At 43.0% G+C, this 11,615-nt stretch overlaps 2 protein-coding genes across 5 annotated transcripts in view; one reads left to right on the top strand and one right to left on the bottom strand.

Annotated features, from left to right (window-relative positions):
* Window positions 1–768: 768 nt before the first annotated feature.
* Window positions 769–8,047, bottom strand: hdx (highly divergent homeobox). 4 transcript variants are annotated; one of them, XM_040120487.1, is made up of 11 exons: window positions 7,877–8,047; window positions 6,321–6,483; window positions 5,874–6,020; window positions 4,497–5,684; window positions 4,356–4,412; window positions 4,000–4,146; window positions 3,076–3,274; window positions 2,909–2,988; window positions 1,717–1,827; window positions 1,412–1,534; window positions 769–1,297 (listed from the first exon to the last, which is right to left on the bottom strand). In XM_040120487.1, exons 2-11 carry the CDS (start codon window positions 6,384–6,386, stop codon window positions 1,028–1,030), a joined length of 2,388 nt encoding a protein of 795 aa, XP_039976421.1. In that variant the 5' UTR covers window positions 6,387–6,483; window positions 7,877–8,047; the 3' UTR covers window positions 769–1,027. The 4 variants fall into 4 exon arrangements, with proteins under 4 accessions (XP_039976421.1, XP_039976420.1, XP_039976418.1 ...); XM_040120486.1 differs by having other exon boundaries at window positions 1,717–1,830; window positions 2,912–2,988; XM_040120484.1 differs by having other exon boundaries at window positions 1,717–1,830; window positions 7,877–8,045.
* A 2,431-nt stretch (window positions 8,048–10,478) lies between these two features.
* si:ch211-26b3.4 (connector enhancer of kinase suppressor of ras 2) overlaps window positions 10,479–11,615 on the top strand; it is a 56,711-nt gene continuing 55,574 nt past the window's right edge. Inside the window, exon 1 of the mRNA XM_040120061.1 lies at window positions 10,479–10,542. Within this exon, the coding sequence (XP_039975995.1) occupies window positions 10,479–10,542 (64 nt within the window). The remainder of the gene's footprint in view (window positions 10,543–11,615) is intronic.

Raw genomic sequence — 11,615 nt, 5'->3', positions numbered from 1 at the left:
AAATACACGCATCCGGGTGATGGCTCATCTGCTCGCGACTGAAATAATTACTGCCATTGTAACAGACAAGGAGTTTAATTTATGATTGAGGCAGGGTAAAATTAGAAAGCAAAACAGTCTCCTCTTGTGATGATCCATAAATATAAGCCTCTGATCTTACGGGTGTAGGTTGAATGTTTTAAAGCCACTGTTTCATAAGCCTGTCCATCCCTAGTCCAAGAAATAAGAGGCTTAAAGCTCATCCACTTTCTCCGCAGCTCTTTCACTCTCCCACCCACAAGCACAAAAGTCTTTGTGTGGTGAGGTAATGGATATACCGTGTACTACATGTCTGTATTTGTGTATGCTGAGTCACTATTTCAACTAAAAAAACTGAAAACACAGTTCTGACTCTGTTTTTGCAACCACTGCTCATTTTCAAGACTATGGACAGTCTATGCTGGTTTATTCAAAATAAGATTCTGTGGCTCATAATGGACATTACCTTGATCTGAAGTGTATGTCAGGTTTACGTTCTCATATTTAACTCCGTAAATGAGAACAAGACCAGTCAGTGCCATCTGAGGTTGACAAATTGGATGGTGATCCAATAGTTTGAGCAGTATAATGACAGAAATTTAACCACAATGTTCTTTTCTGCAAATGTCATCTTCAAAAATCTGTCAATATTTAAGTCATGTAGTTGCTTGTAGCTTAAGACTCATTATAAACTGATACAACTCCGTGTTTTATTCAATCAGCAATAAATTAGAAAACACACAGACAGAGTTAAATTGGAGGTCGTTTATTGTTCTCTCTGGACTGGTCCAGAGCAAGGCGAATGATATGCAGTAAAAAAGGCATTTGTCAGCCCAACAGTCATAGTGAAGCATCAATCCACAGGCACTGGGCGTGGAGCATGAGTTTACAAGAGTGTTTGTGTAAATGTAAGACCACAGAGTCCATCGTGTGTGAAACCAGTTTCTGTGTGGAGTGTGGAAACGTCTTTATGAGCGAGTGTGTGTGAGAGCTGATGTACATGAGATAGTCACTTTTGTTCTGTAACTGCTTCCTGCAGTTGTTCCTCTGATGCAGAGGAATCAGTAACTTCAGTTGTCGAACCGTCTTCGTTTATGGTGACCAGTGGGACTTCTTCATTTGCTGGGACTGGAAGAGGCTCTAGGCTGCTCACACGAGCCGCTGGGGAGTCGTCTTGGTTGAAGGATGCGTCTGCTGACTCAGCAGCAGGCTGGGATCCTCTTTCCGAAGTCACGTCCGAGTCCTGGTCTGAAGGCTGAGGTAGACTGGCCATGAGTTCCTATACACATACACAACAGCAGACTGAAGGTTAGAAATTTCTAAAACGTGTTTCACTTGAAGCTTATAGTCAAATATAAGAGTTATTGCTCCGTAAATGTGACTGTGAATGTACCTGCTGTCTCTCCAGGTCATTATTCCTCACAGCGCTGAGCAGGCTCTTAGTGAAGCTTACAAGCTCAAGGTATTTTTGTTTTTGGTTCTCTAGCTCGTTCTCTAAGAACTGCACTTCTTCATGCTGAAACAGAAGGATTCAAAGAGGAAAAAAGTTCATTCAGAGCTTGAAATGATGGGTTTTATAAACCCATTTCCATTCTTGGCACTTCTAAAACAGCAGACAGACTTACACAAACAATTCAGTTTGAATAAAGGATAGTAACTGCAGCCTCCAGTTCACGTTTGGTCTGTGTGTGTCCTCACCTTGAATTCCAGCAGGTTCTGCATTTGCTCTAGGTCTGTAGCCACTAATTCACCATCATCATCATCATCATCCTCCTCCTCCTCTTCTTCGTCCTCATCAATTACTTCGATCTTCTGTTAAAAAACAGAGACTGGATAAAATAATCTTGACCTCATATAAAGAAAATTCGTTTTCTATACTATAGTGCTGTAAAGACCTTGCTAAATTAGTTCATGCTAACTATAAAACACATGGTGTGATAAACCCCTATCATCCATGGTAATAAATCATTGGACATAGAATGGTAGTGATAATACTTTCCCAAATTAACAATTAAGTATTAACTGTAGAAACAACTTAAAAAGTACAACAACAGGCATCAGACTGGATATAAAAAATGTGTAATAAAATGTATCCTCTTTGTACAGTCGACCTTTACATCAGATTCAAAAAACATGATTACACTTTGTATATTACATGAAAATCTAGCATTTGCTAGATTATTCATTCACCTAATAGTATTTTAAACTAGGGCTGCAGAGGAATGATTAAAATGAAAACAGCTCTCTATTCTGAGCACAAGTGTATACCACAATTATTCAGCAATCTTTGGGGAAGAAAAAATAATAGCTGCACTTATCCCTACAAAATCGATGCATGACACTTGAAATCCTTTGGACACAACCAAAATTGGCTAAACAGAAACCTGTGAATGCATGCAACATGCTTGAAAAAAATGCCTGTGATTGGTCAGGAAGTTTATTTGTGAAAACATAGCATAGAACCCTAGCAGGCATCCAAAACACTAATATAGAGCCCCCTAAAACTGAAACAACTATGAAATCCAAAAAAGTAATTATTTTTATGTAATGTTATGCAACAGTAATTATTATTATGATGTTACTAATTGCACAGTCGAAGATTGTTAAGAGTGTATTAATATTCAACATACAACAATTAAACATCCCATTACAAATGAAGTGCAATCATGGTAACACTTCCGGAGTGACCAGGCTTAATGGGGAAATGTGCCATTGTGATATATGACAAAGCTGATATAGTTTTGTTGCTAAAAGCTAGTGTGAACAAGCTCTGATTGAGCTTTGATATGTAGTATTACATTTGAGTGTGAACGCTATGCAGCCAGTGTCCTTTCTTAAGTGGCTAAATTTAACGAGGTTCTACTATAATATCAGAGAAATAATGAAGTACCACATTATTGGCCATTGGAGCAGCAATGGACACATCTGTTCCATCATCTTCATCTCTGTGTTGTGAGTCGATGGTGCCATCTAGAAGAAAGAACGCTGCATTAATACTGAAATACACACTTTTTATATAGAGGAGGGTGTATTGGTGGGTAGTATCTTTGGTTCCACCTTCAGACAGGCAGATAGATCCCCCATCATTCAAGTCCTCTCCGAGTTCGGGAGTTCTTAGCCGCTCCTCGTCAGGGCTGAGGGCCGCTGGAGATTTGTTACCTGGGGATGAGGTTGTAAATACAGCAGGGCCACCTTTAGGTGGTGGGATTTCAATACCCATCAGACGGTACTTCCTCCGTCTGTTACTGATCCATGTCTGCATGAGAAAGCACAAAAAGCACAAAAAAAGACAAGGTTAAGTGTTACAGATGTGGACAAAAGTACTCTAAAGCTCATGGATATCCATCAGTTTTTCAAAATAAAGTATCCAATGTGATGAATGTGAAGGTAGTCAGAAAAAATTTCTTGAAAAACAGTTTTCTGTTGTCTTATCACCAATGACTAACTGGTATGAATGTATCACAGTAAACCGAATCTAAATTAGTTGTAAGCAATTGTTTAAGTAGCTATATTTTTTTCAATAATTTTGCAATGATTCGAAGATGAGCCTCATAGTGGCATACTGTATATCTCTGTAGGCAGAGATTTTTTTTCGTTGCAATAAATATCCTAGTAAGTGAGATGGCAGTGGGTCATGTGTGTGTCAGCACTGAGAGACTATATTTAGTTCATTAGCATTCCTACTGTGGCCCGGATATGTAACTGCGTGACTTTTACACAACTTTGTGTAAGTGTGTTAGAAAACTTCTATGACCCAGAAAAGTTACTCTTTCCTGTCTTCTTTTATCTCAACAAAGTTCAGACCAGTCAAATCGTCAGACAGGTGAATAAGGCTCAAAAGGTTTCTCAGTCAACAAAACATCTCTCTAATTTCAATGATACTGCAGAAATTATATGCCACGAGGCAACCCATACTTTTCTAGATTTCTTTTAACACTATTGATATACAAACGTAATTTTCAACCTTGCGGAGGCAGTTACCTTGACTATTTCAGTGTCTACACTGAGTTGGTTTGCTGCAGCGCTGATCTTTTCTCTGCAGACTGAGCCCAGGCTGGTCATGCCTCGGTCCCAGTAGCGCTTCAGTTGGATGAGATCCCCATCACTGAACTGGGTCCGATCCTGCAGCTGAAAACACAAACCTCTGTTTCTCTACACAACCTGCACACTGGTCAAAAGCGGACTCGCAGTGAGTGATAGAGTTTATCATGGCTCTAGCTTTATGACCTACCAGACAGAAGTGGAATATATGGTTATGAATATGGTACGTTTAATGTTTTTTTTTTCCCCCCACTTTAGCCAAATCCCCCTGTTTGAGGCGACAAAAAAGCACTTACTGTTCTCTTCCTGGAGTTGCTGATAACCCAGGGGGCAGCAGACACACCAACTGAAGTCTGCACACAAAGAAAGATATATTCAGGTTAAGTCTTTCAATTCACTTTAAGGGTAAGCAACAACAATACTAGAACCTCAGCTACCTGTGAGCTGGATTCCCCTGTAAGTGAGGTCTGTGCTGTGAGGGAGTAGCTGCCCTGAAGAGTTGTGTTGCTGTGAAGCAGTACGGGTCTGGAGCTAGTCATAGGAGGTGTGTGGCTTCCTCTCACTGCAGACATTTCAGCCCCGGTTGGGCTGGCTGATGTCTGCTCCCTGTGGATGTGTGTCTGAGCGGCCATATTTGCCAATTCCTCCTCCCTTTGCCACTCATCCGCTTCATCTCCAGTCTCCATGGCGATGGAGAAGTTATGACTGGTGTCCAGAGGGTGAGGCACACGCTTATGACTCTCCTGACCTCTTCGGGTAGATGCTGGTCCAGGTCTAAGTCGGTCCCCCTCAGCTTTTTCTGACAAGGTGAAGACCTGCTGAATACGAGGTGTCTGTTCAGATGAAGGACCAGAGTTTTGGACAGGGATGGAAACCCTTGTCTTCGGTGGGGCAGGTTGTTGAGGTTGAGGGTTGGAGTGAGGTCTGGGCTGAAGCTGAGCCTGGGATTGTGAGGAAGAGGACCAAGGGCGTGTTTGCGCTGTACCATACTGCCTTGTCCAGCTGTGAGGTACTGCCCCTGCTCCTGCATTTGCCCCTGCCTCTCCAAGGGATGAAGCTCCCTTCCTGACAGCAGTATAGACTAAAGGCCCTGAGGCAGATGTGAGGGATGGGAGATTCTGAGAGAGTGACACCAGCTTGGAGTGGAAGGGTGAGGAGGTGGAGCTGTTGCTGCTCTGCAGGACCTGGTTAATCAGAGATGAAGATGTGTGTGCAGAAAGCTCAGAGTCTGACTGAGATGGGGGGGCTGTGGGTCTTGGTCGGGAGCGAGGGACGGAGTTCAGAGAGTAGATCCCGGTCAGTATGACGTCGTTGTTGTTGTTGTTGTTGTTGCTCCCACTGCTGTGAGGAGAAGAAGAGGAAGGAGAGGAAGATGCTGACGAGAAAGAAGGGAAGGATGAGGATGGTGGGAGAAGGTGCACACGATTTTGGATGTTCCGCGCTGCAGCCATCTCAGCGGGAAGCAGTGCCCCTGCTGCCAAGCTATGATTGGACAGAGCACCTCCAGCCAATGTGTGATTGGAGAGTAGTCCCCCAGCGAGTCCGTGACCGGATAAGGAATGAGACACGCCTCCATTCTGCTCTACCTTGGAGGCGAGCTTACGTCTTTTGTTGCCAACCCATGTCTGCAGGGAGAAGAGCAATCAGCTCAGTAACATCACTTAACAAGCATTCTGCAAAACACTAGAGGAATTTCTTGCCCCAGAATTACATGGGCGTTCCTCATAACAAACACAAAGGTGCAACACAAATCATACTGAAGAGGTTTGCCTCCCTCTTGCTCATTCACACACAAGCACATTTTATGAGCCTACCCGGACCACGCTGAAGTCCAGTTTGGCCTCCTGAGCACATTGAAGTATTAGCTGGAAGCAAGCCTTGCTCTGATTGGTCATCCCATTCTCATAGTAACGTTCCAGGATCCTCTGCTGTTCAGCCGTGAACACTGACCGCAGGTTCATCTGAGAGACAACCATACAGATTAAGAACCCCCAATAAATTAGACAACAATTCACTATTAATCAGAGCTCACTGCCAGATTAGGGCAAATGATTATCTTGAAGAGATAAAGCTTTTACTCCAAACCTAGGACTTCATGACAGTAGTGCAATTTATCTTCTTCAGTTTATGCACTGCAGTAAGATGGTTTTTGTAGCCAATTTAATTCCAAAAAAGTTTTTTTTAATTTTTTAAATTTGTTAGAATTTATTTCATGTCATTTTTTCTATCTCATACTAGAATGCAATTTGTGATATACTCACAGTCTGCAGGCCACGCCTTTGTGACCACGCATCCATTCTGCTACTGGAGGGGAACGGGGCAGCCATGCAGATCACAGCAAAACCTCCATATTTTTTAGGTTAGCACAAGTTTGATTGTAGTCATCCTGTCTCAGTGTACCTGGCACACTGCTGGGTAGTATGGCTGAGGAGAAAGCAAAGCACTATGCTTAAGAGCGCAAAAATAAAAAAGTCAGACAAAAAAACAACAAATCCATCAAACAATCCGTCTCATTATGACCACGTTTCTGTGCAACAGGATCAGTTTCATCCTGTTGTAGGCAACCAGTCAACACTTTGTCATATATTTACACTTTTTTGAAAAATACTTGCATCAAACACTGTGAAGCTGAAAAATATACAACAGGCTGTCAGTCAGAGTATAATAAGCTATGACAAAGCTACTGTGTAACATCAATAACACCATCAATCAAGCTAATATGTTGTGCCTAGCCAGACATTGTTCTTTTTATTTATTTTTAATAGTCTATTATAAACTGAAAATCATTTAAATTAGTGCCATTTATCAAAAAAGCAGTTGCAATTATACACTTATTATTAAGTCTTTTATCTGACTTCTTGGCAAAAACAAAACATGATTATGTATCATAAACAAGATCTTGTACAAAAAAAAAATTCACTGGAAATCGTTGACTGTTATAGTCAATAACATCATTCAACTTAATGTAACATAATTTAAGTTATCAACAGGCTTTCAAAATAATACATGTGTGTATAAACAATAAATAAATTATGACACTCGAAGTTAAATAAGTTACGTTTTTTCTCGGACACAGAAAGTTTATACTTTTTAATGTGCCGCATTAATGAATGGGTATACAGTATTATGAATACGATTTTCAAATGTATTTAAAGTTTCGCAGCAAACCTGTATTGTGTTCGTAGACAGAAACGGGAAGAGGGTGAAAGGAAAGAGCAGTAACCAGCCGGTTCAAGTAAAAACATTTGGACTTGCAGGGAGCTGAAAAACAGTGGTGCCCGAGTTTGGAATAGAGTTGCAAGAGGTTTTGATAAACAGAAAGTCACACACGGTAATGTTGTGCGACCAATAAGCACCCAGCAGCTTTATTTTGGCAGGCGGACTGCGCATGGCTACAGTCAATATGGAAACATTACGGAGAGAATTAGCCAACAAATTGTGGGCACGTCAGATTAGTACGCCACCAAGGCAACAGCCTGGGGACTCAGAAACACAATTACCGCACAGGAAGCACATGCCATAACTTTACGACTGAGAGCCAGACGGTAAACAAACCGGGTAAGCGCCGCATCACCACAATGGCCATACACAGAGCTTACGTTAGCTTGCAGGCCCGAGCGGCCATATCTGAGCCAGCCAACGTTAGCCGCCGTTAGCATAGCTCTCCCACTGGATAGCTGCAGCTAAACTTTTCCTTCAAATCTGTGATTTCTCGACCCTGGCATGGTCATTCTCGCTGACCCTGGCTTCGAGCGGACTCGAACGAAAACGACTCGGGGTACCCCGAAGCGAAATGCAAAATCACTTTCCTGCTTACCATTTTTGATGTCAAATCAGAACGAACGTTCAAATTCAGCAGATTTCTTCACCAGTCCCCTCCGCTAGACAATGAAATCAAAACGTCCGATCATCAATTCTAATCATGATTGTGACGTGTTCGCAGACAGGAGCCAATGAGAGCTCGAGATCATCGCTGTGACATTCGGCGAGGGCTGAAAACTGAGCACCGTGGTCCCGCCCACCATTGACTTTGTTCAGTGGGTTGCTGGAGGGGGAGGTCACAGACATGGAAGCAGCCCAAACTTTGGACGGGAAATGCTTCGTTTCCTCATCACCTGAATCTGTCAAAGTATCCTTTAAAGTATTTTCCGTCTGGTCTGCCCAGGCAACTGTGCTTGGATGTATAGTAGGATCTGGAAACGTTGCCGACAGGAAAGGTTTGAATGGACAATTTCGCTCCAGGCTACCAACAAACTATATATTGCTTTTTTTAGCAGACAGCAGAAGTTGTGTTTAGATTTCCAGCTTTAACTTTCAATTATCTATTAGACTTACATTGTCAGGACAAGGTTATGATTGAAAGGCATATGACTGGTAAATGTTTAAATCCAATTACATTGCAAAACTGCTTTGGCAATTATGCATTTAACTATGGTCATGCAAATAAATAAATAAATAAATAAAATTGAATTTAATTTGATTCCTTTTTCTATAATAGGAATCATATTACTTAGATACAGTATTACATATGTTTAGTTAACTTAAAAAAAAATTCCTTTGCTATTTCTAAACATCTCCTCATTCTGCAATAGCCTATACTGCATTTTCAGCAATTAAGTCTAGCTTTGGTACTGTCAATTACAGTGTAATATACTATAGTCATTTCTGCTCCAGTATGGCTAACACTATAGGCAGACAGGAAGAGAAAGGTGCCGATAAATGGATCGTTATACAGGTGAGGTGTTGTTTCCTGCTTTGGCAATTCGGCCTGTTGCACCTCCGCCGATGCCATTAGGTGCCCCTCGGAGCATGTATGAAGAATTTGGCGACGGCAGTCGTAAACATTGGGCAAATTGGGCAGTAAACGTTCTCTCCTTTGAACCAGCAAGAAATAAACATTGACCCTAAGTAGGTACCTTGCCAATAACATGAACACAACCACAGACTGCATAAGTATTCATTTATAGGACTTCTCAAGTCTTTATTATTACTTTGTTGAGTGACGTCTTCCTGCACTTTAAAACAAATCTTCTTTGGACTTTTAATTGTGCGTAACACCAATAAAGACTCTTCATCCATAATCACTATGTTTTGTTATTTGTTCTTTACTGTTTATGAGGGTGTGGGGGTCAACATATTATTGGGTAATATTTCCAGATTTAAATGACAAAGATAATTACACGCACAAGCCAGTAATTCCTTTTCCCTTTGTCCTTTTTTTTTTTTTATTTCAAGAGAAATATTTTTCAGGGGAAAAGATTAGAAAAAGGGAAAAAATAGATCATACAACATGTTAATGTGACGTAAACCATACAAAACAAACCATGGGCCCTTTAAATAATCACTATTCTATTGAGCCTCCTTATCCTGTATCTTACCTTATTTTAACCCTCCATTTATCTGCCTGCACCTACCTACATACTCGTCTTCTGCTTTACTTTCTCTCTCACAGTCTCTAATAAGTGAGTCTTATTTGGGTGGTTTTGGCGGTGGCGCTTGTTGGGGGGAGTGGGGGAAGGTGGGGGTGGGGGTGGGCTGCTTTAATCCATGACGTCACCTGTGTCCCAGGTGCACAGCAGGGGGCGCTGTTTCACACCGCTGAGCCCATGCACACAGCGGCAGCGCCTGACAACTGATGCTGATTTTCTCATCCACAGATGGGGGAACTTAAAAAAAACCCCAACAAAAACCTGACATATTAGCCCTACCTTGCCGTGTAATGTAGCACGAGCTGTCAACATGCACTCATGTTACTGTATAGGCAAAGACACCAAATTCCTATCTTTAAAACAAATAATAAAAACATATCATTTCTGCACTTCATATATTATTTATTGTAGTGTTTTCGCTATAAATGCGATTCACTAGAGCGGGGCTTAAGTTATTTCTGCATAAATCCCTCCTCTCTCTCTGTATGTATGTGCATGTGTGTGTGTGTGTGTATAAGGCACGGAGGGAGGGAGACAGAGAGAGGTCCTCCCTATATGGTGTGCGTTGCACCATTCCCTGGTCTGTATTATGAGTGGTGGCCCTTGTGATGCTGCAGCGAGGCGGGCGGGAGGGAAAGAGGAGAGGGGAGGGTTCGCTCCATCCCCTCGCGCCCACCGAATCCACTTCTCACAGCGCGCGGGCTGCTGGCGGGAAGGCACGAGAAAGAGAGAGAGGGAAAGAGGAGGGAGGGAGGGCGAGAGGAGAAAGCGTGTGTGTGCGTGTCTCTGTGTGTGCGCGTGGATTGCACCACCGCATCCCGTTCACCGTTTCTGCAGGCGGCCATGCTCTGATGGAGAGAATAAAACTGACAAGCTTTTCTTTTTCCTCAGATTTATCCACCGCTGTGTCATTCCAGATGTGACTGACAAGTCGTTTTATGTCGCCCGCATTGAGTCCTGTGCCGTTCATCTCGGAGAGACTGTGACACCATGGCTTTGGTTATGGAACCTATAAGTAAATGGACACCAAAGCAAGTGCTGGACTGGATGAAAGGTAATATTGGATCCCTTCATTGCATCAGGCTGATAATGTTCATGCTGCTTGTGGTTGGAGGAGGAGGAGGAGGATGGTGGTGGTGGTGGTGATGATGGCGAGCAGCGAAGGGCCACACACTGTGTGCATGTGTGTTCTCTTGGTCCAAACCTGCAGGCTTGACGTGCGATTTTAAGCCGCTGTAACTGACTACTGTAAGACTGCTTAAAGTCGCTAAAGTAGAGTGCATGCGTCGGAGCCGGGGAAGCGAAATGGATGTCCCCAAGAAGCAGGGAGTGGAGGCTCAACATTCTGTCATCTCTCTTGCTTGAGAGCGCACTACTCGCAAGCCAAGCCTATAGGCTGCTGCTGCTGCTGCTGCTGCTGCTGCGGCTGCGGCTGGTGGAGTCAGCCGCTGCAGCAGCAGAATACGTCTATCAATGAAGCTGGAAGATATGTCATCTGCTCTTCCACTCACTGGCACATGCTGTACAGCCCCGTATCACCACTCGCTGAGTATGTGTGTGCGTGTGTACGTGGTTGTGTGATACGTGCACGTGCGCGCGCGCGTATGATTAATGTACTTAACTGCATGTACCCCCCCCCCGACCCCCAATGCCAGCCGTACACTCAGTTTCAGCACCGTGGACAGCGCATTGCCTCCTGCCATATAAGGCAAACACGCCGATCACACTCGCCTTTTTTGTTGCTCGCATTGCCAGCGTGAGATGCATCCCTTCAAACAGACAGTATGAATGAGTAATCACTAATCATGCGTGTGTGTGTGTGTGTGTGTGTGTGTGTGTGTATGTGTCGTAGGAGCGGTTCTCACACACTCTGGTCAGCTACGAAGCTGCGAGAGAAACTGTGGTAGGCCAGTTGACAGACAATGGAAATGGGGAGGGAGTGTGACAGCGCAATCCCTTTACTTAGGAGAATGACTTAATCACTACTTGTGCGATGACTCAAACCTAAATGTAACGTCCCTGTAGATACTTGTCACAATGTGTCTGTATTACTTACACACAGAGTGATCAATTTTTGTATTTTAATCCATGGACTTCCTAAAACTTCACATTCCTGCATGTGTTCCT

This window comes from Xiphias gladius, chromosome 23 (genome assembly GCF_016859285.1).
Source record: "Xiphias gladius isolate SHS-SW01 ecotype Sanya breed wild chromosome 23, ASM1685928v1, whole genome shotgun sequence".
Lineage (NCBI taxonomy): Eukaryota > Metazoa > Chordata > Actinopteri > Istiophoriformes > Xiphiidae > Xiphias > Xiphias gladius.
The sequence above is the reverse complement of the archived record's forward strand: the minus strand, read 5'-3'. Positions and strand labels throughout refer to the sequence as shown.

Coding starts and splice junctions, on each gene's coding strand:
- hdx (XM_040120484.1), bottom strand. CDS start 6,386: ATGGCTGCCCCGTTCCCCTCCAGTAGCAGAATGGATGCGTGGTCACAA. Junction 5,685..5,873: donor TGGACTTCAGCGTGGTCCGG/GTAGGCTCATAA, acceptor TTCTCCCTGCAG/ACATGGGTTGGCAACAAAAG. Junction 1,298..1,411: donor ATGACCTGGAGAGACAGCAG/GTACATTCACAG, acceptor GTATGTGTATAG/GAACTCATGGCCAGTCTACC.